Raw genomic sequence first — 24,556 nt, 5'->3', positions numbered from 1 at the left:
TTATTATTATTATTATTATTTTTATTAATAAAGGTATACAAGGAGACATTTACAAGCTAAATTATTTATTTGAAACTGTATTTATTTAATAATTATGGAATTAAGTATATTCTAAACATTAAATTAAATGGCAGATAAAGTTTTTTTTTTTTTTTTTTTTCCCCCAACGAAATATCAATAATAACCAGAAAAAAAAAGTTCTGCATAAAACAAGACTTTTAATTATAAACAAGCCCAAAATACAACAGGACTCTTATTTTGAAATGTCTTTATTGCTGCTCTTTTAAACATATGAGGGAGATTTAGAGATTCACGCCATGACGTAATTACCATAATTACGAGATTTCAACTTTTAAAAAGTTCCTTTTAGAGCTCGTAATAACTTGCAAGCTGGGAATTTTCTGAGAGCTTCTACTTGTACCACGTGACCGCTGTACCACCTGACTGCTGCAGAGTCATTTAGGCATTGATAGTGTTGCCATAGAAATGCATAATTCCAGCTCAAGAATGCCAGAACGTCACATTTTGTCATCTCGAAATTACGGTAATTACGACATGGCAGGAACTCAGCAAAAATATGCACTCTTACAACCATCAAAAACATATTACAATACAAACACTATAAAGTAAAGACTCGTGGAGAAATATTTTGTAAATATGTTTTATAGTTCGCACACATCTATTTTTAGTCAAAAATGCTTGTGCTGTCAAGCACTGTATTGGTGTATCACTACTGAATGACTGTGCTTTAGCAGTGGGGCTGTCTTTGTGTGTGTGTGTGTGTGTGTGTGTGTGTGTGTGTGTGTGTGTGTGTTTGTATGTATGTGTGTATTAGAGAGTTTATTTGTGTGTTAAACTGAGAATGTGTGGTGGATTACTGCGGCTCCCCTGGGTGGGCGTCACATCTCAGCACTTCACAGATGATCAGATTTACAGTGCTGGATCAGGCATGCTGAAGCAGACGGGCTCCTTTGTGCCCTAGAGACACCAACACACGCTCGTGGTTCATTCACTCATTCATTCACTTGTTTTCTTTTATCTGTTCATAATATTTTAAGTTCACTTGCTTATTAATGCATTTGTGTATTCATGCATTAAGTAATTTTTTTCCATGCTTTTATTTTTGATTTAATTTAATCATGTTTTTTGTTGTGCATTCATTCATTTAATTTCATTTAATGAATTAATTAATTTATACACATATTAAATTAATAATTGATTCATTCATTCATATTTATGCATTAAGCAATTTTTTTTCATGCTTTTGTTTTTTAATTAATTTAATTCGTTTAGTCATGTGTTTTTTCATTTGTTGATTTTTTTTTTTTTTTCATTTTTTTTTTCATTAATATATACATACATTCATTTATTCAATTATTTTAGTTCTTTTGCATTTGTGTATTTATTAGAGCTGTGCGATTCTGGATAAATTGAGAATGATTGTTTAAAATAGAGATCATGATTCTAACAAAATAACATGTAATTTATAGAGGTTCTGACAATTTTAATTGCTGCAGTCTATTTAAAATACATAAATCTGAAATAATTTTTTAATGGTTTGAATGAATGATTCAGTGACTCACACATAAAGACTTGTTTCATTACTGGATGAATCAGCATTTTTGAACAAATCTCTTGAATGAATGCTTCAATGACAAAAACATTTTTTAATACTCACTTGTCTCTACCTACTGGTGTAACGATGTAACTTATACAATCTTTATTTGAAGCATCAAGTTGATTTACTCTATTTTGATCGCTACCATAGACATCAGTGCTTATATCTGAACTATAACCATTTATCCCAGTACTTCTGTAATAATTTGAATTATTGTAGCCCAGAAATAACAATACTGTGTGGTTAAAAAGACTGTTTGTGAAGCTGTTTCATATCTATACATGACAACTGCTCTCTAAAAGATTTAATAGACACAGGTGAATCATTGTCATTTAGGAATAAGAATGCGTGGGTGTTTGAATCGAGATCACGATCCTTTAACGTTTAATTGTGCAGCACTAGTATTTATGCATTGTCATTTTTTCATGTTTTTATTATTTATAAATTCATTTAATCTTTGTTCATTGAAATGTCAATTCATGCATTTATTAATTTATTCATTCATGCATTGCTCATTCACATAGTATGTAAACATGCTCAGAATATTTAAATGTATTGATTCAAATATTTTTTGTTAATATATAGGCCTAACTAAACATGATAAAGCAAAACTCAGTTTACTGTCAGGTTCATTTTAGGTCGAGGCCTGGAAACAAATGTTGCCTTTTGCATGCCAGAATTAATATAATGCTGCTTTAACAACCAGTATTGTGGGCCGCAAAAGGTTGTTTTGTTGTGTTGGAGTTCTGACTTTCGTTATATTGCATTGAGACAGGTTTTGAACTACATGAGAGTGAGTAAAGAATGGCAGAATTCATTTTTAGTTTAATCAGAGCTAATATTGTCTTCTCGTATTCACTCGCTCTAGCTCAACACAAGGTTGACTGTCATCACAGTGTTTTTCCATACCTTGAGACTTTAGCTTGCGGTTTGATGCATCAGCACAACTAAAAACGAACATAGAGAGTGTGCTTAAGCAAGTTAAGATGCACTAAACGGGCAACACATGAATCTTTTGTTACTCTTTTATTCTGTGTGCACCAGCAACCTCCCGTTTTCACTCCAACTCCTACACAGACCATGAGGACGTCCATGTTGAATCAGTGCACCTGGTTAAATTGTACTGCATAGAGTAAAACTTAAATGTGAAATCTGAGAAGCTTTTGGTGGTGCAGATCCTGTGCATGCAGAGTTGTAAGCGTGTGCCGGTGTTTGTGCATGACGTGCTCTTTTTCCACACAGGCACTGATAGATGTACGTGTGTGTGCTGCTGGGATGGCCCTGCAGATGACAGGTTATGCGAGAATGGGCATCTTAATGAGAGTCTTTCTCAGGCTTAGGAGAGCAGGATCTAGTCTTTCTTGCGCATTAATCTCAGATGTGTCAGAGCCGTCTGCCCGTCTCCGGGATTATTGCTGCGCAGTCCAATGCATGCATAATTACCAGCGGGAGAAACGGCTTTGAAAGCATGATGTCATAGTCTGCTTATTATACTGTACTGTTTCATTTATTACACTCATTTTTATATATATATATATATATATATAAAAATGAGTGTAATAAACGAATATATATATATATATATATATATATATAAATGAGTGTAATAAACGAATATATATATATATATATATATATATATATATATATATATATATTTTTTTTTTTTTTTTTAAACTGTTAGTGCATACAAAGACAAATTTTGCAGCATTTTACTCTTAGATCCAAAACTCTGTAAAAATAACATATTTTAGTTGAGTGTGCAGTCTAAATTGAGATAAGATAAAGAGAAAATAAATAGACCTTTATATATTTTTGTTTGTCATATATATTTATGTATATATATATATATATATATATATATATATATATATAATATATATATAATAGCTTTTTGTAAATATATATATATATATATATATATATATTCGCAAAAGTATTTTAGATAAATAGTTTTTTACAAAAAGTTACAGGATTGTATTATTCAGTATGTAGCTACACTCATTATTTTCTTTATTTAGAGCTATTCATGCATTAAATATGTAAAATTAAACCACTTGTATTGTAAATTGCACTGCAGACAAATATATTAGATGTAAGATTTACTTACTTATGTGTGCGTTAGTAATATTAACTAAACCAGCGTCAGGCAGTATTTCACCATAAGTCTCTCTCACCTCATTATTTGTAATTGCCTTTTCCGCTACAGTGAAACTCACTTTGGGGAAGCAGTGATCTGGAAGGAGCTGATCCCTGCATTGAGTCTAATAAACTCTCACTTCTCACGTCTGTAAATAACTGTAGTAATACAAACATCTCAGCAGAGGAAAGAATCCTGTCTGAATCTGAAACAGACGTATGTGCTGTCAATGTGGATCTCAAAACTGAAGATGCGCTGACTATACATATTTCCAAACAGCATTTTGCATTTTCTTTTTCTCTTTAATTTATTATTTATGTTAGAAAAAAAAATGTGGGTAAAAGCTTTGTTCTTGCATTGCAAACATAAAGAAATTAAAGGGGTCCTTGATTATGATTTCACTTTTTTAACTTTAGTTAGTGTGTAATGTTGCTGTTTGAGCACAAACAACATCTACAAAGTTAAGATGGTCAAAGGTTAATGCAAAAGGAGATTTTCTTTTACAGAAATTGCTTTTTTAAGAACTACAACGAACAGCTGGTAGGAACTACAACGAGCTTCTTCCCGGGTTGGTGACATCACAAACCCCAAAATTTACATAAACCCTGCCCTCGAGAACATGCAACAAAGGGGGCGAGGCCATGTGTGCTCTGCTTTAGACAAGAGGAAGAGTTGTTGTAGTAGAGTGTTGTTACCATGCCATCATTTTATCCCGGACTGCTTCACAAACGAGGGTCAATTCAACACTGGATTTGCACAAAAGATTAACATGACGACACATGCTAGTCGATGAGTTGAATCAACTCCACAGCAACTACATAAATTTATCCACTAACCATTCAAAAACGTCCAGTTGCATTCTAAAAGTTGTAGGTATTGTGAGGTATTGTGAGCTGAAACTTCACAGACACATTCTGGGGACAGCAGAGACTTATATTACATCTTGTAAAATGGGCATTATAGGTCTCTTTAAGCATCACAGGTCTTACAGATCAGTAGTCTGTGTGAAACTAAAGAATTAGTATAATGTTTCAATTCCTTCTTTAAATTCAGTTCCACTCTATATGTTACCCACAGAGCTCTTTATTTTAAAGCAGGAAGTGATGTTGGTGAACAGCACTCACGGTTGTGTAGGTCATATTCCATATGATGAGTGTGGTCTCATTGGGAAATGGAGCTGCGTGAAATGGATCAGAACTCCGGAAGAGGAACCGGGAAGGTTTACTCAGCCAAGAGGCTATTCCTGCTTTCTCATCCACTTTTGCACCATCAATCCTGTTGGTTCTGGTTGCAGGCAAGTTCACTTGGTTAGGTTTCTTTGACCTCTAGAGCAAACTCATTGGTGGTCGTTGATGGCTGTGGACGACCAGCCACCCAGAACGTGCCACAGACACAAGACACCTTCTTGGGTTCACTGCTCCAACATACACTCGTTTCTGAACAGGTTTTGGGGTATAAAAAGCTACTTTTTCAGTGTCATTTTCAGCTGTCTGTGGGCATGAAGGCATGAGAGATCAGCTAGAATCCATGAGACTCCATTGCTCTTCAGCAATGTAAACTGACAGATGTATTTTCAGGCTGATAGCCAGACAACTAGGGCATGACCACATATCTATTTCTTGTGATGGTTCACCCTAAAGGGATCAAATTCATGAGTACCCTTGTTTTGTGGTTAAGATTCACACTTAGCTGGTGTAATGGCTAAAGCACAAGGATAGTAACCAGGAAGTTGCTGATTTGAGTTCTTGAAGGTGCAAACCATCAGCCATCGTGGCCCTGAGCAAGTCAACATGAAATCAAAATGAACTCTGTTTACTGTATTAATATTTGTTCCTGGTTTTATTGAATGCTTCATTAGGGTATGTTGTTCTGAAGAATGTTTGTCTTCATCTTTCATTATTAATAATTTGCTCCGGCTCTGAACTGCAAGGGGTTTGGGAGTTGACAAAAACCTAAAAAATTAATTTGTAAAAATGCAAAAATAAATTAGGTAACATTTTTATTCAGAGATTACATTTTAAAAAGTTTCTTGTAGGAAAATATTAGATTTTTTTTTTTTTTTTTTTTAATCAAATATCAAATTGAAAAAAATTAAATGTTTATTGTTATTATTATTTTTTTAAGTATATTGTTTTCAATTAATTGAAGTATTATTGTTGTTATGATTATTTTAAATGCCATGAATATAGTGTAGCCTTTGCTAATATGCCGTTAAATTATAATTAAATAAATATATTTAAAAGATAATAATTTTAAAATAAAACACAAACCAAAATATATGAAAAATATTTTATTTGTTTACCTTTATTTGTTTATTTTGTCATGTGACCATTGTCCGACATGAACAATGCAAATATGTTGTGAGATTATTGAAATATTAACTTAATATCTCAGGGTTCAGCTGTGAGAATCCCTGAAGTAATATGATGGTTAATGTTAATTTATTAAAGATTATGGCAATAATTGCATTTTAAAAAGAACCATTGCGATTGGGATACGTAGAGATGAACTGGAGAATGAACTTCAACCTTCAACCTCCATGTCACCATCTTGGCTTGGAAATGCATTCATTGATTATTCAACTTGTCCCAGTAATAAGTGTACTGTGAGTCGAGTTGGATAAAAGAATTTAAGTGACTTACATTTAACAGTCAGCTGATATACATGATGTCTTGTTCATGACATGTCATGTGTGTATACAATGAGAGAAACTTGCTTTTATTTAGCTGTAAATACTTGCTGAGCCATCAAGACGTCTCCAGCGTTTCGAGTGCCGCCCTCATCAGAAGTAATGCAGCTCGCCAACTGTGCCGCTGCCGCTGGAATAGAGGCCCATTGAGACTGAAATGCAAATGGGTGTTTGGGTGTTGGAGGCCACAACTGAGGCTCAATTCTCCTTCTACTCTGAAAATGGCCCCTGTGTTTGTCTCCCACCCACCAGCGCAGTTGGATTACTTTTGACTGCAAGCCCGGAACATCACAGAAACTAGAGTCGAGGAGAGAAGCGGGTTCGCAGTTCAAACTCTAATTTGCGGTCGATCGGTCAAAGAGTAGAGTATGTCGAAGGGCATTTAACATTCTCCATCAGTGTTTGGACAGACGACAGTAAAAACTGGGAATTTACTCTGTTTGAACGGATGACAGTTAGGAGATTCTGGGATTTTATTCAGCAGGGAAAATCACTGTGTTAAATCTATTATTAGAGTCTGAAAACATTAATTCTACCAGCCAACTTCCACTTGACCTCAGTTATACCCTAATTAGCATGTTCGCCTGAACGCTAATTTTCTTGAAAATGCGTTACGTTTACATGGGCGAGTAAGGGGAATTACTTGGCTTGAGTCTGGGCCATGGATGTAAAATGGGTTAAGTGGTTTTAATCCTAATCTCTCCATGAAATGGCTAGCAGCGTTCCCAGTCCTCACTGGGATTGATTTGAGGAGACTGTATAGAACATTTACTGTCAATTTATTGTGTTCGTGCTCCGTTTCAGATGTTTCAGGTGCGGTCGTTTCTGTGCTTTGAAAGGGGCGAGAGCTTTTAGGGGTTCAAAGAAGTCATTCACAGTAAGTGGAGTTGATTTGTCTAAAAGCTTTCTGGTTACCTGATACCCTCCTGGTGCTCACAACTGATTGAAAGACTTTCCCTAATGCACTAAATCAGCTGTGGTGTGACGTTGCACGTGTGTGGTGCTTATGTGGGAGACACGGGTTCAAATCTGAATTGTTAAGCATCCTGATTGCACCTTTCCTCACCATTGCTAGATTGCACCTTTCCTCACCATTTCTATCTATCTATCTATCTATCTATCTGTCTGTCTGTCTGTCTCTGTCCTTTGTTCCTTTGGATCGTTCGCTTCTTTGTTCTGTTGTTCGTTCTATCTGTCTGTCGATCGTTCATTCCTTTTGTTCCTTCGGAGCGTTCGTTTCTTTGTTTGTTCGTTCTGTCTGTTGTTTGTTCTGTCTTTTGTCCATTCTATCTGTTGTTCGTTCTATCTGTCTGTCAATCGTTCGTTCCTTTGTTCCTTTGGATCGTTCGTTTCTTTGTTCGTTCGTTCTATCTGTCTGTCTGTCGATCGTTCGTTCCTTTGTTCTTTCGGATCGTTCATTTCTTTGTTCGTTCGTTCGTTCTGTCTGTTGTTCATTCTGTCTGTCTGTCTGTCGATCGTTTGTTCCTTCGGATCATTTTTCTTTGTTTGTTCGTTCTATCTGTTGTTTGTTCTGTCTGTCTGTCTATATATCTATCTACCATTCTATGTAGCATTCTATTTATCTATCTATCTATCTATCTATCTATCTATCTATCTATCAACTGTCTGTCGATCGTTTGTTTGTTTGTTCGTTCTGTCTGCTGTTTGTTCGTTCTGTCTGTCTATACAGTTATCTAGCATTCTATCTATCTATCTGTCTATCTATCTGTCTATCTGTCTGTCTGTCTAGCATTCCATCCATCCATCCATCCAGTTTTTAGAAATGCTTTCTTTTATATGAATTATTTTTCTTTACATTCAAATTGCAACTCTGCATCCCTTTTGCTACCTCAAATCAAATTCAGGAATTGAATTTGAATTTGAAAGGCATTCTGAATTCAGTTCTGTCTCGTACATGTATGAGTATGAGGGACAGTCCAACGAAAGTCCCAACATGATGACAAGGACGCTCATGTCAGAAGACTGTCTTTGTCAGCATTCCCAGGAGCTCATCCCATTAAGCCTCTCTGATGTTGCTCTCTCACTGTGACGTACCCTTAGTAATCAAGCCTATTTATTTAAGTGCCATGCGGGAGAGTGACGGCCCGGCGTGACCCACTGTACTTCCAATCAGTGCTGGCTAGACCACTCACGTCGCTTGAGTGTACTGCAATGTCACTGAGAACGGTACACTGCCTTTCACGTCAACATTTGCTTGATTTTTCATGTCAATCAGAGAGATCACAATTTTAAAGTTCTAGTAAATCTATATTTGTGTCATAGTCTAGTAGTCCCTTGAGCTCAGTAGATTGTGACTAGTGTTATGTTCATGCCGTATTAATGGTTTTCTGACTTGTTTGTTCCGACATGTAGGGTCTGAGGGGTTGCTGCTCTTGAGACTATAAACTCATTTTCCATTATTTTTAGGTATTTGAAACCAAACATTGACTGATATTGCTTGCTAATGCAGGGATACCTGATCGTTTTAAAAATGTTTGCGTATTGCCTTTAAGGTCAAAGTTGTAGTTTTATTTATTTTTCACTGAAGTAACATACACCTGAGCGCCAACACCTGGTCTGTGTTGCAGTTTCACTTAGTCAAGTCACATTTATTTATATAGAACTTTATACAGTACAGATTTTTTAAAAGCAGTCTTACAGTAATGAAGAGGAAAATAACTGTCTTTGAAAGTATGTGCGGTAACCTTGCGTGGCGGAAAAAGTTAATTTTATGTCTTCACTAAATGTAAAATAGAGCAAAAAGTGACAAATAAAAACGTGTTTCATCTAGAAAATAGAGGTAAAGTAGTGAAAATAGATGGTTTTGTGTAATTGCTTAGTATGTAACCGTAAGATTCACTTCACAGACTAATTCCAGAACCCAACTCAGTTCAAATTGATTGTCATGGTAAACCACTGTTCTTTACTATATATATATATATATATATATATATATATATGAAGGCAACGTGATGACTACCACACAATCGAGTTAATTGGAAACCAATAGTACAGTAACTTTCCAAACTGCAGCAGTTTAATTGCTGTCAGTGCGATTTGTATAATTACCAAGATTGTGATAACATCCAAAACTCAATTCAGTGCAAATGCAGATTTATTTGTGATGTTGTGTATGTAAGCCACTCTTTTTCTTCTCATTTCAAGACATAAAATGCATTAAATGAAACTAGATTGATCGTGTGTTGCTTCACATTGTCATGAATGGTCAGGACACAATGTAAATAGATGTTAATGAGCATTCACACTGACAAAGGTTTGCAGCAGCAAAGTGAAATGAATCGGTCATTTTTAATGATACTGTCAGATAAAGCAGTCGAGTAGAAATCAACAGTGCATCATTTTGCCAAACTGAGTTGGTCTAGTCGCTGTCAGTGTGAACACATCTTTATTGTGTAAGATTTTGCTCCATCAAGAATGCAGTTCAGTTCAAATTCAGATTCATTTGTAATGTGGTGTTAGTAAGCCACTCTTCTTTTCTTTCAGGATGTGAAATGCAGTAAATTAAGCATCAACCAAGACTACACCACAAGATTACACATGCACATTAGCATGCTTTGAACCACTTGCAATGACAATGTGTCTCCTCTTTAATGTTTCTTGTATTTTTTTTCTCCTGTAATGTCTTAGTTTATCGCATCTCAGATTTCTAAATCCGGTTCCTCCGTTAATTGCAGCTATGCAGTATTGTGTAGCACATTTAGGATCGGTCATTTGATACAGAGCTTCTTGTCGTCCTCCATCAGCACCATTCCTGCCGAGTTTGACGATAAAAATAGACCATCCCTTCTTCATTATTGAATCAGCAGTCCCCTCTCAATCAGGGTGCACACAGCAAATCAAACCTCTCATACATATTCCAGTACAATCCTTTGTATAGCACCCGAAAATCCCGATACCTCAACTCGGCAGAAGTGGAGGTCCTCTATCAGATGTCTTTAACTTCTCCTCACCATCCATCACTCCGTCAGCAGCCGCAAGAGTCCGTCTTTTGGCCCGGACTGATTGGCTTTGACACCTTTCAGCTTTTAGCTGGACGGCTGAACAACACTGTTATTCCAGCAGGGATATTGATAGCCACCGGCACCCTGATCCTATGGATTACAGCGCTGCATATTTGGGAATTTGAGGGTGTTAAGTGTCTAGACCTGTCTTCAGCTTGGCCTATAATTGATTATGTGTTTATAACGAATGATTTTAGCATCATTTACACTAGTGGTCAAAAGCTTGGAATAATTAGGATTTTTAATATTTTTAAAAGAAGTCTCTTATGCTCATTTGTGATGTTGTGTATGTAAGCCACTCTTTTTCTTCTCATTTCAAGATATAAAATGCGTTAAATGAAACTAGATTGATCGTGTGTTGCTTCACATTGTCATGAATGGTCAGGACACAATGTGAATAGATGTTAATGAGCATTCACACTGACAAGGGTTTGCAGCAGCAAAGTGAAGTGAATCAGTCATTTTCAGTGATACTCTCAGATAAAGTGGTCAAGTAGAAATCAACAGTACATCATTTTGCCAAAATTAATCGCTGTCAGTGTGAACACATCTTTATTGTGTAAGATTTTGCTACATCTAGAATGCAATTCAGTTCAAATTCAGATTCATTTGTAGTGTGGTGTTAGTAAGCCACTCTTTTTTTCACTCTTCAGTAATGTTGTGAAATATCATTCATTCTTCAGTGTTACATGATCCTTCAGAAATCATTCTAATATGCTCATTTGCTGCTCAAGAAACATTTCTGATTATTATAGTGTATAATTTAGCTGATGTATTAGACCCATAATTTTTTTTACAGATCCCAGTGTCGAGTTCAGATGCTTCCATCTAGATGCTGCTGCATTCAGTGAGTGCGCATTAAAGAATAGTTGGTCTGGTGAGCGAAAACACAAAGCTGTCAATAACGCAAAGCTTTTAAATGATCGCAAATGCAACATATTTTGGGTCTGATCAATCACCCAAGGTCTTGACCACATTAACAAAAGTCAGCTATTTCAGTTCATGCCGCTGCGGTGCTCATGCGGTGGTATGCAGTGAGCTGATTCAGCGTTGTTTAACTGTTTGGAGATCATTGAAATGACAGCCATGCTCCGTTTAGATCTAGTTTTGTGTTATTTATAGCACACTATCTCCACTGTAATCCGAGTAAGGATACCTGGATACATCTTGCGCTTTAATCGTTGTTGTCATAAACCAACAAGAAAGCAAGACCTCAGATAAGCTGACCGCGCACATTCCTGCGAACGCTTCCCAAGATGTTTTCAAGGGATTTGTGACCTCCCTGCAACAGTGCTGAGAGTACACAATAGCTTATATAGGTCACATCTCTGCTTTAAAAGGTTTCATACCCTTGATAAAGAAACATAAGCCTCATTATTAAAGATAATGCAAAATGCTGTACATGCACACATATATGCATCAGCCTTTCCACCTTGAAATAGTTTTTAATTTTTTGCATGTCATTTGTTTACATGGTTAATTCTGGTTTTGATCGAGCAGCTTTAGCAAATATGCATGGAAATGTATACATTTATATTTGGCATTTGAAATGACAGCCATTTGACGGGTGAGTCAACTACATACATCCTACTTGGTTTAAGTGACTTTCACATTAATACATTTGAGAAGTTACTAGCAAAAAGACATGATATTGACAAAACTTCATATCTTCAATCTTCATCCAAAACCTGTCAAATCGACTACAAGTATTTTAACCCTTAAATGCATGAATGTTTCGCCAATCATTATTGCATATTCGGGTCTTTAGCAACCCGGATCTATATCTAACACAGATGGATCTCTAACTACTGCAATATTATAATACTCCCCTTATGTTTTAATAACAATTAAAAAAGAATAACATAAAGCATATTTTGGAACTTGGAAGGCTTCAAATTGAACAAATGCTTTTTTCATTATCATAGTTGCATTATCAACAATGATTAATAACAATTCTAAACATAAGCAATATTAATAGTTATGTTTGAGTTTGTAAACAGCACTAATGAGAAAAAAATAACAGTAGTATTTTAAAAATAAGTTGCATTACATTTAAATATGTTTTGTTTAAAAATACAAAATTTAGAAATAGAAAATAGTAATCAAATTACATATTTTATATATATATATATATATATATATATATATATATATATATAATTTAAAAATGTTTCTTTTGTAATAATTTTTCATTTTAAAATTTAGTATTAAACATTTAAAAACAGAATTGAAAAATACAGAATTTAGAAATATGTACAATTAAATTACATATAATTAAAAAAAATAATATTTATTACACATTATTTATTAATTTTTTTTTTTTTTTTTAAATAAATTATATCTATATTTTTGTTTCCTTCAATTTCCTTGTTTTATAAGTAGCATGAGCGTGTGATACTTGTGCTCAAGGTTACCGTGGAGATCTCACACCTCCAGCGAGCAGCTGATGCTGTAGAACGCATGCAGGGCGACGCAGCATCTGCAGAGGCAGAGAGATTCTCTTTCTGTGTCTCTGCATGTCCGCAGTATGTGCTACCGCTGCGTTTTTTTTTTTTTTTAACCCCTCCTCCACAATTTTTCACATCTCTGTATCAGTTCGGCCTCCCGTGTCACTGGATATCCTGCAGTGGAGGTTTAATGCAAACACACGCTTGACCTTGTGAGAACATTCTTCTAACTTTGGCCTACTTAATTAATATTGCAGAATGGAGCCGACATCTTCACTGCATTGATGCTGCTTGTATTTCATGCATGTTGTAGTGTCATTTCTACACTGTTTTTAGCTGCTTCTTCTTTTTTGCAGAGGTGTACTTTATTGACATGTTAAAAATAAAATCGTGAATTAAGATTTTGGTTATGTCGCCTGCTCGTAAAGTCTAGTTCATGCTTTTAACTAAACTGATTTACTGTATAAAATAATGAAACATTCTACTTTAAAATATTGCTTGCAAAAAGTTTTATTTTGTTAAAATACATATTATAATATTATTCTTTTTGGCCTCTAAATTATGCAATGTTGTAGTTGTGGCATCTACCACTCTTGAAAATAAATGAAAACAAACCTTAACCCCTCGGGATAAATGGGTAGAAAGTAAAATAAAAAAATATGCAAATAGATGTTGTTTTGTGTTTTCGCATAGGTAAATTTATTAATGTGTGTTTACTGTATATAATGAGTCAGTAGTCAAATAATGACAGTATAAAGCTATGAAATGAATGTGAAGAGCACAGATCAGATGAGCCTTTTTTTGAGAATTTGATGAGAAATGATTGTCTCATCAGATCTCTGAATTTTTATTGCAGACTTATAGGCTGACATTTTTTTGAATACTTGTGGGATTACTGGGGTCTTTTCTGACTAGGAGGAACGGTTGAGATTCTTATGAGTTCTCATTTGTGATCTTTCTTGCTGTAGGGTCGGTGTACGAGAGAGAACTGTAAGTACCTTCACCCACCAGCGCATCTGAAGACGCAGCTGGAAATCAACGGACGCAACAACCTCATCCAGCAGAAGACCGCAGCAGCAATGCTGGCCCAGCAGATGCAGTTCATGATCCCTGGCACCACCATGCAACCAGTGGTATGCAACTTTGCGTTTCTTTCCTGCTGCATTTTGCTTTTTTTGAGCCTTCCAGAAGTGGAAGTTGTAATTCTATCATATTAATTTTCTTCACAGCCTACATTTCCTGTCAGCCAAGGTCTGGGCTCAAGCCCTGGACTGAGTTACGCGCCGTATCTGACTCCCATGAGCCACGGGATGGGTCTGGTCCCTACAGAGATGCTCTCCAGCACCCCTGTCATCGTCCCCGGCAGCCCGCCGGTTAGCGTGCCGAGCTCATCCTCCACGCAGAAACTACTGCGCACAGACAAGCTCGAGGTAATGCGTCACACCGAGACATTATGGAGGCCAACATTTCATTCAGCTTGAGGCAAACTGCATCATTTCTGAACCAGAGTTTGAATCTCGTTGCAATTATTGAAATCTAGATAAAAGGTATTAGAAAACCTAAAGCATAAAAAAGTAAATCTAGTTCATGCTTTTAGCTAAAATTATTTAATAATGTAATACAATTAAACATTTACCTTTAAAATATTGCTTGCAGAAAGGTTTTGTTAAAATGCACATTAAAATGCTATGCTTTTTGGCCTCCAAAGGATGCAGTATTGTAGTTCCAGCAACTACCACCAGTGACAAACTCTTAAAGGGACAGTTCACCAAAAAATTCTGTCATTAATTACTCACCCTCATTTCGTTCCAAACCCATAAGACTTTTGTTCATCTTCGGAACACAAATGAAGGTCTTTTTGATGAAATGTGAGAGATTTCTGTCCCTCCATAGACACTTTGACACTTCAGAAAGTTCATAAAGAGATCGTAAAACTAATCCATATGAATTAAGCGGTTTAGTTCAGAAATCTTTTTTATTCAAATTTCATATGGATTAGTTTTACGATCTCTTTTTGAAGCGTAAAAAAAGCATCTTTTTTGAAGCTTCAAAGTGGTAGTTGTGTAGGCCGTCAATGGAGGGACAGAAAGCTCTCAGATTTCATTAAAATATCTTAATTTGTGTTCCGAAGATGAATGAAAATCTTACAGGTTTGGAACGACATGAGGGTGAGTAATTAATGACATTATTTTCATTTTTGGGTGAACTAACCCTTTAAAACTAAGTAGTCAAAACCTGAACCCTTGGGATAAACGGGTAGAAAGTGAGAGATATTTCCAGACATAAGAAAGAAATTATCCTATATTTTGAATCGAATCAGTGTGCAAATAAATGACATTTTATTATGCAAATATATGTAAAAAGGAAAAAAAAGACCATAATTCAATATAAAAAAATGATGAAAGAAAGAAAAGACCCATCATAATTCAGTATGCAAATAAAGGTAAGAGAGAAAAGACCAATCATAAATATAAAGAAAGGACGAAGAAATTAAAGACCAATCATAATTCAGTATGCAATTATATGTAAAAAAGACCAATCGTAATTTAAAAAAAAGAAAAGAAAAGGCCAATCATAAGTCAGTATGCATATGGATGCAAGAAAGCAGACCAGTCCTAATTCTGTATGTAAATGTTAGCATCATCACTGTCAGTTAAATCCTGAATGTTGAACATTTGAGTGAAGTCAAGGTCACTGGGAGATTTTCAAACTTTAATACTGAAGTTTACGAAGATGAAAAGCTTTTGTCTGCATGTTAAAGATGGAGCTTTAATTAATTGCAGGGAAGTGTGAGAAGGAGGACAGAAAGAAGTGTGAGGCATTTCAATTCAGTGCTGCCTTGCAAGAAAATGATCAGTGTGGTTGAAACAATAACAGTTGAAGGTTGTTTGCGTGTGTGTCACTAAATGTGCGAACACTTAGCAACTGACTGATGTCTGTGATAATAAGAGGCTCTGTTCCTCTGCGGCCCTCCCACACCGAGAGAGGCTGTCGCTGCCTTTGTTAATATTCAGCTCTGTGTGTTTATTTACCATACCTGTTCTCATACATGAAAGCTTTGAAACTTCAGTGACTCACATCTCTGTTTGCACATTTCTGTTGTGTTCCCTGTTTGTTTTGTCTGCGTGTTTGTTTTGCGTCCGCGAAACACCAGGTGTGTCGCGAGTTTCAGCGGGGTAACTGCGCGCGTGGCGAGACCGACTGCCGCTTCGCCCATCCTAGCGACAGCCCCATGATTGACACGAGCGACAACACGGTCACCGTGTGCATGGACTACATCAAGAGCCGCTGCTCGCGCGAGAAGTGCAAGTATTTCCACCCTCCGGCACACCTGCAGGCCAAGATCAAAGCAGCCCAGCACCAGGCCAACCAGACTGCCGTCGCAGCGCAGGCCGCCGCTGCAGCCATGGTAAGCTAATCGCAGCATACACAATTCATATTGAAATAACATGCATACAATTCAACGTTTAAAGAGACATGTTGTGCAAAACATTAAAGTGTGTAAAGGTTTTTAAATTACACCAACACGCCAACAGCTGCATTTAATTTACAGCAGAATTTAATTTACTGCATTGTCACGACACATTGAATCGTAACCAAGGCAGTGCTTAGAATTGTGAAACCTTTTCGGTTATGTATACGATAAAATCAATTGACAACACATGTTGAGACGTGCCCACCGAGGTTGCGATTAAGATATCTGATGATGTTAGCACGTTAAATGTGGAGCACTGCTTTATTATTATATAGCCATGACCCATCTCCAGAATCCGGGCGGGGTTGCGTGCCAAATCTGTGTCGACTCCCTTATCTCGTCCCTGGAGGATTTTAGTCCTATTAAACAGTGAGTAAAGAGAGAGAGAGAGACAAAGAGACGAGCTGCTTGAGAAGACAGCCTTGTGATAAAAATCACTCCCCCTTCTTATCCATCTAGTACTGTACTGATGCGATCATTATTAGGTATAGGATATTAATATAATAAACGCGATGGCTTAAAAGCTTTTTTGCTCACACCCTTGACTGCACAAGGTCACGGGGCGGCTTACTTCCCCATTTCTCTGCCCAATGGGAGGCCTACTCTCCTCAAATCAGTCAAGATTAAATTAAGGAGATGGATGACATCTTCATGCCAAACTGACGTGAATGCGCAGGTTCATCTATTATCCAAGCGAAACTGCATCTTTGGCCGCATGGCAGGCTGCTCTCGTTTGTCTACGCTACAAGCAAGCGTCGCAATGCAATGCTGAATTTCGTGCACCGCTATAAGAAAGGGATGTCGAGTTTTGTTGCGTTTTGCACTTGCAATGTATATGGCTTTGATTATAATAGGTGCTACAGTATCATATTTTGTTGCATCGCAATCTCTGAATGTATGCAATGTTTATTCTGTTGCATTACTTACAGTATAGACAGTTTCGTATAACAGGTGCTATCAAGTTTTGTTGCGTCACAGTCTCTGCATGCATGCAATTTTGTGGCATCGCTTGGTTGCAGCCTAGACAGTTTTTTTTTTGATTTTCTGATGCAAGCAAGCAATGCAACAAAACTACCCCGATCCTATTAAGACCAATGAACCCACGTGCACTGCATGTGAGTGATGCATCAAAACCTATGGAAGCTTGTTTCCGCCACTAAATAAAAAAGGTAATGGTGACATTTTATCTCACAATTCTTTTTTAACATGCAATTGCGAGTTATAAAGTCAGTATTGCGTGATAGAAACTCGCAATTGCATTTTATAAAGTCAGAATTGCGAGATACAAACTTGCAATTGACTTTTTTCTCTGAATTGTGAGTTTGTCTCGCAATTCTGACTTTATAACTCGCAACTGCATAAATTGAGATATAAACTTGAAATTCTAAGAAAAAACTTTTTCCCCTTACAATTGGACATTATAACACTCAATATCTCACATTTCTGACTTTATAACTTGCGATTCTGACTTTGTCACACAATTCTGACTTTATAACTCGCAATTCTGACTTTGTCACACAATTCTGAGTTTATATCATGCAATTCTGACTTTGTCACACAATTTTGAGTTTATATCTCGCAATTCTGACTTTGTCACACAATTCTGACTTTATATCATGCAATTCTGACTTTATAACTCGCAATTCTGAGTTTATATCTCGCAATTCTGACTTTATAACTCACAATTCTGACTTTATAACTCGCAATTCTGAGTTTATATCTCGCAATTCTGACTTTGTCACACAATTCTGACTTTATAACTCGCAATTCCGACGTCACACAATTCTGACTTTATATCATGCAATTCTGACTTTATAACTCGCAATTCTGAGTTTATATCTCGCAATTCTGACTTTATAACTCACAATTCTGACTTTATAACTCGCAATTCTGAGTTTATATCTCGCAATTCTGACTTTGTCACACAATTCTGACTTTATAACTCGCAATTCCGACGTCACACAATTCTGACTTTATATCATGCAATTCTGACTATATAACTCGCAATTCTGGCTTTATAACTCGCAATTCTGACTATATCGCAATTCTGACTTTGTCACACAATTCTGACTATATCATGCAATTCTGACTTTATAACTCACAATTCAGAGTTTATATCACGCAATTCTGACTTTATAACTTGCAATTCTGACTTTGTCACACAATTCTGACTTTATATCATGCAATTCTGACTTTATAACACAATTCTGACTTTATAACTCGCAATTCTGACTATAACTCACAATTGAGAGTTGATATCTCGCAATTCTGAGAAAAAAAAGTCAGAATTGTGAAATATAACTCGCAATTGCAAGAAATAAAGTCCCAATTACCTTTTTTATTTTTTATTTCATGGCGGAAAACAATCTTCCATAACCTGTACTGCACATTTGCAGTGTAGACAGCTTTGTTGTTTATGGGAGCAACTGAGAATTTTCCACATTGCAAGTCAGCAATGCAATGCAACAAAACTAGATTGCTCCTGTTATAATCAGCAAAACTGTTTACATTGAGAGTGGTGTGATGCAATAAAACTTGATATTGCATGCTTGTAGACCAGCTTTTTTGTAATGGGAATGAATTTGTTTTGCTTACACTGCATGCAAGGAATGTGGTGCAACAAAACGAATCACTCTCATTATAATCAACAGAGGAGAGTGATAAAGTACAAGAAAATTTTCAAGCTAGTGGTATAGATAGCTTTGATTATAATACAAGTAATGCAATTTTGCATTGCTTCATTGCAGCATTTCTGCAACATAAAGTTTGTCTTGACAAACTTTTTTTCATCTAGTTTTAGTTACACTGCAACAAGCAGTGCAGCACAATAAAACTATTTTGCTCCTGTTTAAGCTGTCTACACTACAGGCAAAACAATGCGATGTGACAGCTTGTGTGCATGCAGTGTAGGAAGCTTTGTGGATTATAATGAAAGCATGTATTTTTTTTCTACAATGCAAGTAAGCAATGCAAGAAAACTAGAACAGCTCCTGTTATAATCAATAAAACGGTCTACATTACAAGTTCACAATGCAATGCAACAAATGCTTGCTGTTTATAATGGGAAAGATCTCGTTTTCTTGCACTGTGTCACTAATTTAATTAATTACAACGGTAAGGATCTAGTTTGGTCGCGTCACTCGCTTGGAGTGTAGACACGGTATTTGGCAGCAAGCTTTCGCGCTTCCACATCTCACGCTGGTGTGGTTTTATTTTGCTGCGTTTGCTGTCATGACACTCCCATGCTTGGCCTCATTCGTTTTGCTGTTTACTCCATTTTCGCTTTTGCTTTTGCCCTGAACCCTTTTGTCTTTTTCCACTGTGACGTCTGGGTCAGAAGGTGATGCGAGGACAGTATCAGCTCACCAGCCATAACAATAAAACAAGAGTGAAAATAAAGACCCAGGTTTCCCAAGCGTACAGCGACCTGAGATAAACCTCCAGCTTTGGCTACAGGGTAAAACGCTGTTAGCCTTAAGGTGCAATGTCCTTTCCCTGATTATGATGTAATGACATTGCAGATAATAAAGCAGATTTTTTCTAGGGTTTAAACCGGGCCACTTACTGAAGCAATCGATCCCTGCACCCAACCCAAATGCGAAAGAGTTTAAAAGTGAGAGACAGATGATACGGTTATAGTTTCTTCATTTTCTTGTCTTTTATTTTCTCTTTGTTTTTGTTTTTTCCAGTGGAAGGTTATGTAATTCTGTATGATAAATCCCTGTGGGTGGCATATTTATTTTAATGGTTCTCTATGTTGGCGGAGGGGAGCAAAACATGAAACTCTTGGTTACAAGAATGCCTTCAGCATGCACAATTCAAGTGCATCTTATTCTGATGTTTATTAAAAGTATACGCATAAGCTCTGTTCCTAAACCTACTGATCTGCCTACCTAGACAGCACTAGACTCTATCGTAAACACAATGCCAAGGCTTGTGACTTGTTGTGCTGCTTTCTAAGATACCTTGTTTTGCAGAAATTCATGCAGCAAGTATCCTTCAGGAAGAATTTAATCCCAGAATGCATGCGACAATCTCAGTGAACAGTTAGATTTTAATGCAGAAAGTATCACTAAAATCGTTCAGTTTGCTGCTGTATATTTTTATGCTTAGTTAGTTAGTTTAGCAACATGCAAAAGTCAGACTTTAGTTGAGACTTCTAGTGCAGAAGTGCTTTCTGAGTAGTGCACTAAGATGCAGCCTATGTAGAGTGTTCCAAATAAGTCATCTATGGTTCAAAAGGTAGCAGCCTATAGCCGCGTTTCCACCGCAGGAACTTTCCCCAGGAACTAGGACTTTGGGGTGGTACTCGTGGTGTGTTTTGACCGCAGGAACTTTCCCAAGGAACTAGGGACTTTGGGGTGGTACTCGTGGTGTGTTTCGACCGCAGGAACCAGGGTCTAAATGAAGTTCCGGGTAAAAAATTTCCCCCTCAGAAAGTCCCTGCTCTCGAGGTAGTACTTTTTCAAATTTAAGGAACTTGCGGGGGTGGGACTTGGGCACTGAACATGCTGATTGGTTGATCATCAGTATGTTTGTGGCATTTTACTTCAACCACCATTTTTAAAAGTGTGTTGCGGTACGTACAGTAAGAGCTGTTTGCTATTCGAATCAACAATGGAGTTTAAAAAATACGACAGATGGACCAACGACGAGGTTCAGGCTTTATTAAGCTTATATGCGGAGGACAAAATCCAGTGGGAACTGGAAAGTCGAGTGCAGTCCTACGTCACTAGAGACTTTAAGGTGGTACTCGTGGTGTGTTTCGACCACAGGAACCAGGGTCTAAATGAAGTTATGTGTAAAAATTTCCCTCTCAGAAAGTCCCTGCTCTCGAGGTAGTACTTTTTCAAAGTCCAGGAACTTTCGGGGGTGGGACTAATTTGCTGAATCTTCGCGGTACTTGAGACCGCGATGGAAAACAGGTCTGGGGGAAAAAAATTCCTGGGACAAATTGTTCCAGGTAATTTCGGTGGAAATGCGGCTTATGTAGACATTAATGCAGCACACTAGGTTTTTGAACAGAGCTTCGAGAGAGTTCAGGCATAGATGTTTTTCCTGTTAATAAAATGTTCATCTTTCTTTAAATGACTCTTCAAGTGCATTATCTTTCTCTCGCAAACATATTTGCTGTAATCTGTGACTATACTGTAAAGAAGAACAGAAGCATTTTTCTTTTCAACATTCTAGCATTATAGTTTTTTTTGTTTGTTTTTTTGTTTTTTGTGGATATTCTGATTTGAAGCATTTTTGCATGGCCCTCAGTGTCATCTCATTTCAAGCGTCCTGATTTTCTTTACTAAATATTTTGCTGCCCTTCATTCCATTTAAGCCACATCTTTACTTCTTACCAGTACTTTTGCATGGCATTTTATTAGTGAGGAATATTGGAGATATATAAATTAGGGTTAGTTGCCTATGAATATTTATAGTAATATAAATATAAATATGGTCCACATCTGATACGGCAATAAAAATAACTCATAACCAGCAACGTAAAGGAACATAAATTGGATGTTCTTAAATATAAGAATAAACAGAGCTCCACATTCTGTGATCACTCGCAGCAGTTGTTTTCTTTTGGTTCCGTGACCTTTACGATTTATATGTAGAGAGTCATTTTAATCCCTTAGTTGCTAAGAAATTGCAACATATTGTGACAGAAGTGAATGTCAAGGAAGGCATTTCTCCTAGACGACCTCGCCTTGTTTGCCGAGTGTCCTTTGATTTTCTTTTTGCTAAGTGGTGGTAAATGTCATAGCGCATGTTAAAATCGCCCAGATTTCCATTGGCAGAAACATGATGCACAGGCCGGTGAATTGGCCCGTGCGGTTTGTACCCTATTCCAGTCTTAATTAGCAATCGCGCAAGCATTCAGTAGTGCTGTCAGGCAAAGTTAATGTAGCTTCGGTATTGACCGAACGAAGCCGTTGAAGCCATGTTGATGGCACTTGTCCCTGAAAAGAAATGCCTACCTGACATTCTGCCATCATTTGATTTTAATCCGCCAAGCACACAGAAAACCCTTCGATAGCGGATATCGGGTGCCGGATACGGTCAGTGTGTTTTGTGCAGTGTTTGTTCTCTATTGATTTACTGCTAAAGATGATTCGGAGAGCTTTCATAACACTAATATCTACAATCCCATTAGCCTTTTTGACTTTGATTGGTAAATGGTGAGAATCTTGATTTCTGACGCTTTTAACACAGGTATTGTAGATGCTTTTTGCTTTCGTACTAATTCAGAACGTAGCGATATGTTTCTTTGAGACGAGTTTTTTCGTTTATGTGCATGCCTATTGTTTTGTATGTGGTATACTGCATTCAGATTATTTTTGTTTTTGTTTTTTTCCTTCTCACCTATCCACAATGCAATGCTGTCCCCATGATGCACCTCTGCTTGCTGTTACCTGTATGTTAATACGCTTGAATCCCATTGGCCCACTGCCATCATGTGCTCGCTGCCTGCTATTAAAAGACTCAGTCGACTGCCAAAGCAATGAAGCGACCCCTCGAGGCATCTGTAGATCTGGTACTATGACCTTTCACCTTTTGCTTTGCATGTAGCTTTTTAATGTACTGTAGCAACTCACAGACTTTTTTAATTTTGGCTTCTTTGTTTTGATAGAAACAGTAAAAGTCACCAAGTACATGTATGTAGAAATTACCATCAGTCAATTTTGAAGAATGAATGTGTGTGGTAATTATTGAAGCCTAGTAAACATAAGTGCCTCCTTGTGTAAAACGGAGCGATGCAGCTTCGAGTCAACAATGTGCATTGATATTTGTGTGAGTGGATGCGTGCAAACCCCGTTTAACTCACGTATGTCTTCTCTTTCACGTGTCGCCACGCTCAGGCGTTTCCCCATGGAGTCCTGCAGCCCCTACCAAAGAGACCAGCACTAGAAAAGAGTAACGGGGCCAGTACTCTCTTCAACCCCAGTGTCTTGCACTACCAACAGGCTTTGGCCAACGCACAGCTTCAGCAGCCCACCGCTGCGTTCTTTCCCACAGGTAAGAACACGCATGTGCACATACAAACCCACGCGCACACACACACACGGCTTCGTATTAATCCCTGGGTCACCCTCTGAACGTTACATCCCTTTTCTCTTCTGCGATCCCGGCGTGACATCTTAATAACCGAGGCTTTTAAACAGGCGTTTGTCCCTTTTGCATGCAGTGAGTGCATGGAATACTAATGCATAACTTCGAGGGAACGTGTTTTTTAACGACACGTTATTTCGAGAGCACTCCTGATTTGAATTTCGCTAGCGTTAATGGACGTTTGGGGTTCTTTGATCTAAAAATCATAGCCGGCCATAGATTAAATTAGAAATATTCACAGAAGTGCTTTGATCTGCACATCTGTACACTGTCAGATTATATCTTGACTCCCACCAATATGGGCCAACACATAATGCTGATGTATACATACGAAATACAATTATTTGGATAACAATTATGATGTGTACAAAATTACAGTAACCGTTACCGTGTACTTACAATACTCTTTGAAATTTTTGAAATTCATCTATTGCAAATGTAGAATTTGCAGATGCTGATAGCCTGTGAATGGCTTAATATATTAATCTGCCTGGCCGATATATCGCTTGATCTCTAAAAATTGGCAAAAACATTTTATATTTATATTTGATACAATATTTAATGCTATTTGAAAATAAGAGATATTTGTAAATAATTTAAATAAACATGGTGATATATTAAAAATTGCTGAAATGACAAATTAATTATAATTAATAACATATAAATGTATTTATATATATATATATATATATATATATATATATATATATATAAACACCCATTTATAAAAATATACATAATACATTCAATTAACTTCTGAATAGCACTACGAAATTACTGAAATGATAAAAATTTATTACAATAATTAATAACATATAAATGTATGTTTACATATTTGTGTGTGTGTGTGTGTGTGTATATATATATATATATGTATGTATATATAATATACACACACACACACACACACAAATATGTAAAAAAAAAAATATATACATAATACATAAAAATTAACTTTTGAATATTTAAAAAAATTAATTATTATCTTCAAATGGCTAAATATTGTCTATTAATTAATTTATTATTGGCCGATATATATCGCCTGGCTAACAAAATTG

The 24,556-nt window shown here is 36.6% G+C and overlaps 1 protein-coding gene across 9 annotated transcripts in view; it reads left to right on the top strand.

The window, feature by feature from the left end:
- mbnl2 (muscleblind-like splicing regulator 2) overlaps positions 1-24,556 on the top strand; it is a 78,656-nt gene that overhangs the window by 37,739 nt on the left and 16,361 nt on the right. For 5 of the 9 annotated variants that reach the window (XM_051888850.1, XM_051888861.1, XM_051888838.1 and 2 more), the window contains exons 3-6: positions 13,885-14,049; positions 14,146-14,346; positions 16,071-16,325; positions 23,249-23,405. In XM_051888850.1, coding sequence (XP_051744810.1) covers positions 13,885-14,049; positions 14,146-14,346; positions 16,071-16,325; positions 23,249-23,405 — 778 coding nt within the window. Of the gene's footprint in view, positions 1-13,884; positions 14,050-14,145; positions 14,347-16,070; positions 16,326-22,869; positions 22,924-23,248; positions 23,406-24,556 lie in introns of all 9 variants that reach the window. The other 4 variants (XM_051888823.1, XM_051888813.1, XM_051888789.1 and 1 more) reach the window with 1 other exon arrangement.

This window comes from Ctenopharyngodon idella, chromosome 1 (genome assembly GCF_019924925.1).
Source record: "Ctenopharyngodon idella isolate HZGC_01 chromosome 1, HZGC01, whole genome shotgun sequence".
Taxonomy (NCBI): Eukaryota; Metazoa; Chordata; class Actinopteri; order Cypriniformes; family Xenocyprididae; genus Ctenopharyngodon; species Ctenopharyngodon idella.
This window is presented reverse-complemented; position numbering and strand designations above follow the sequence as displayed.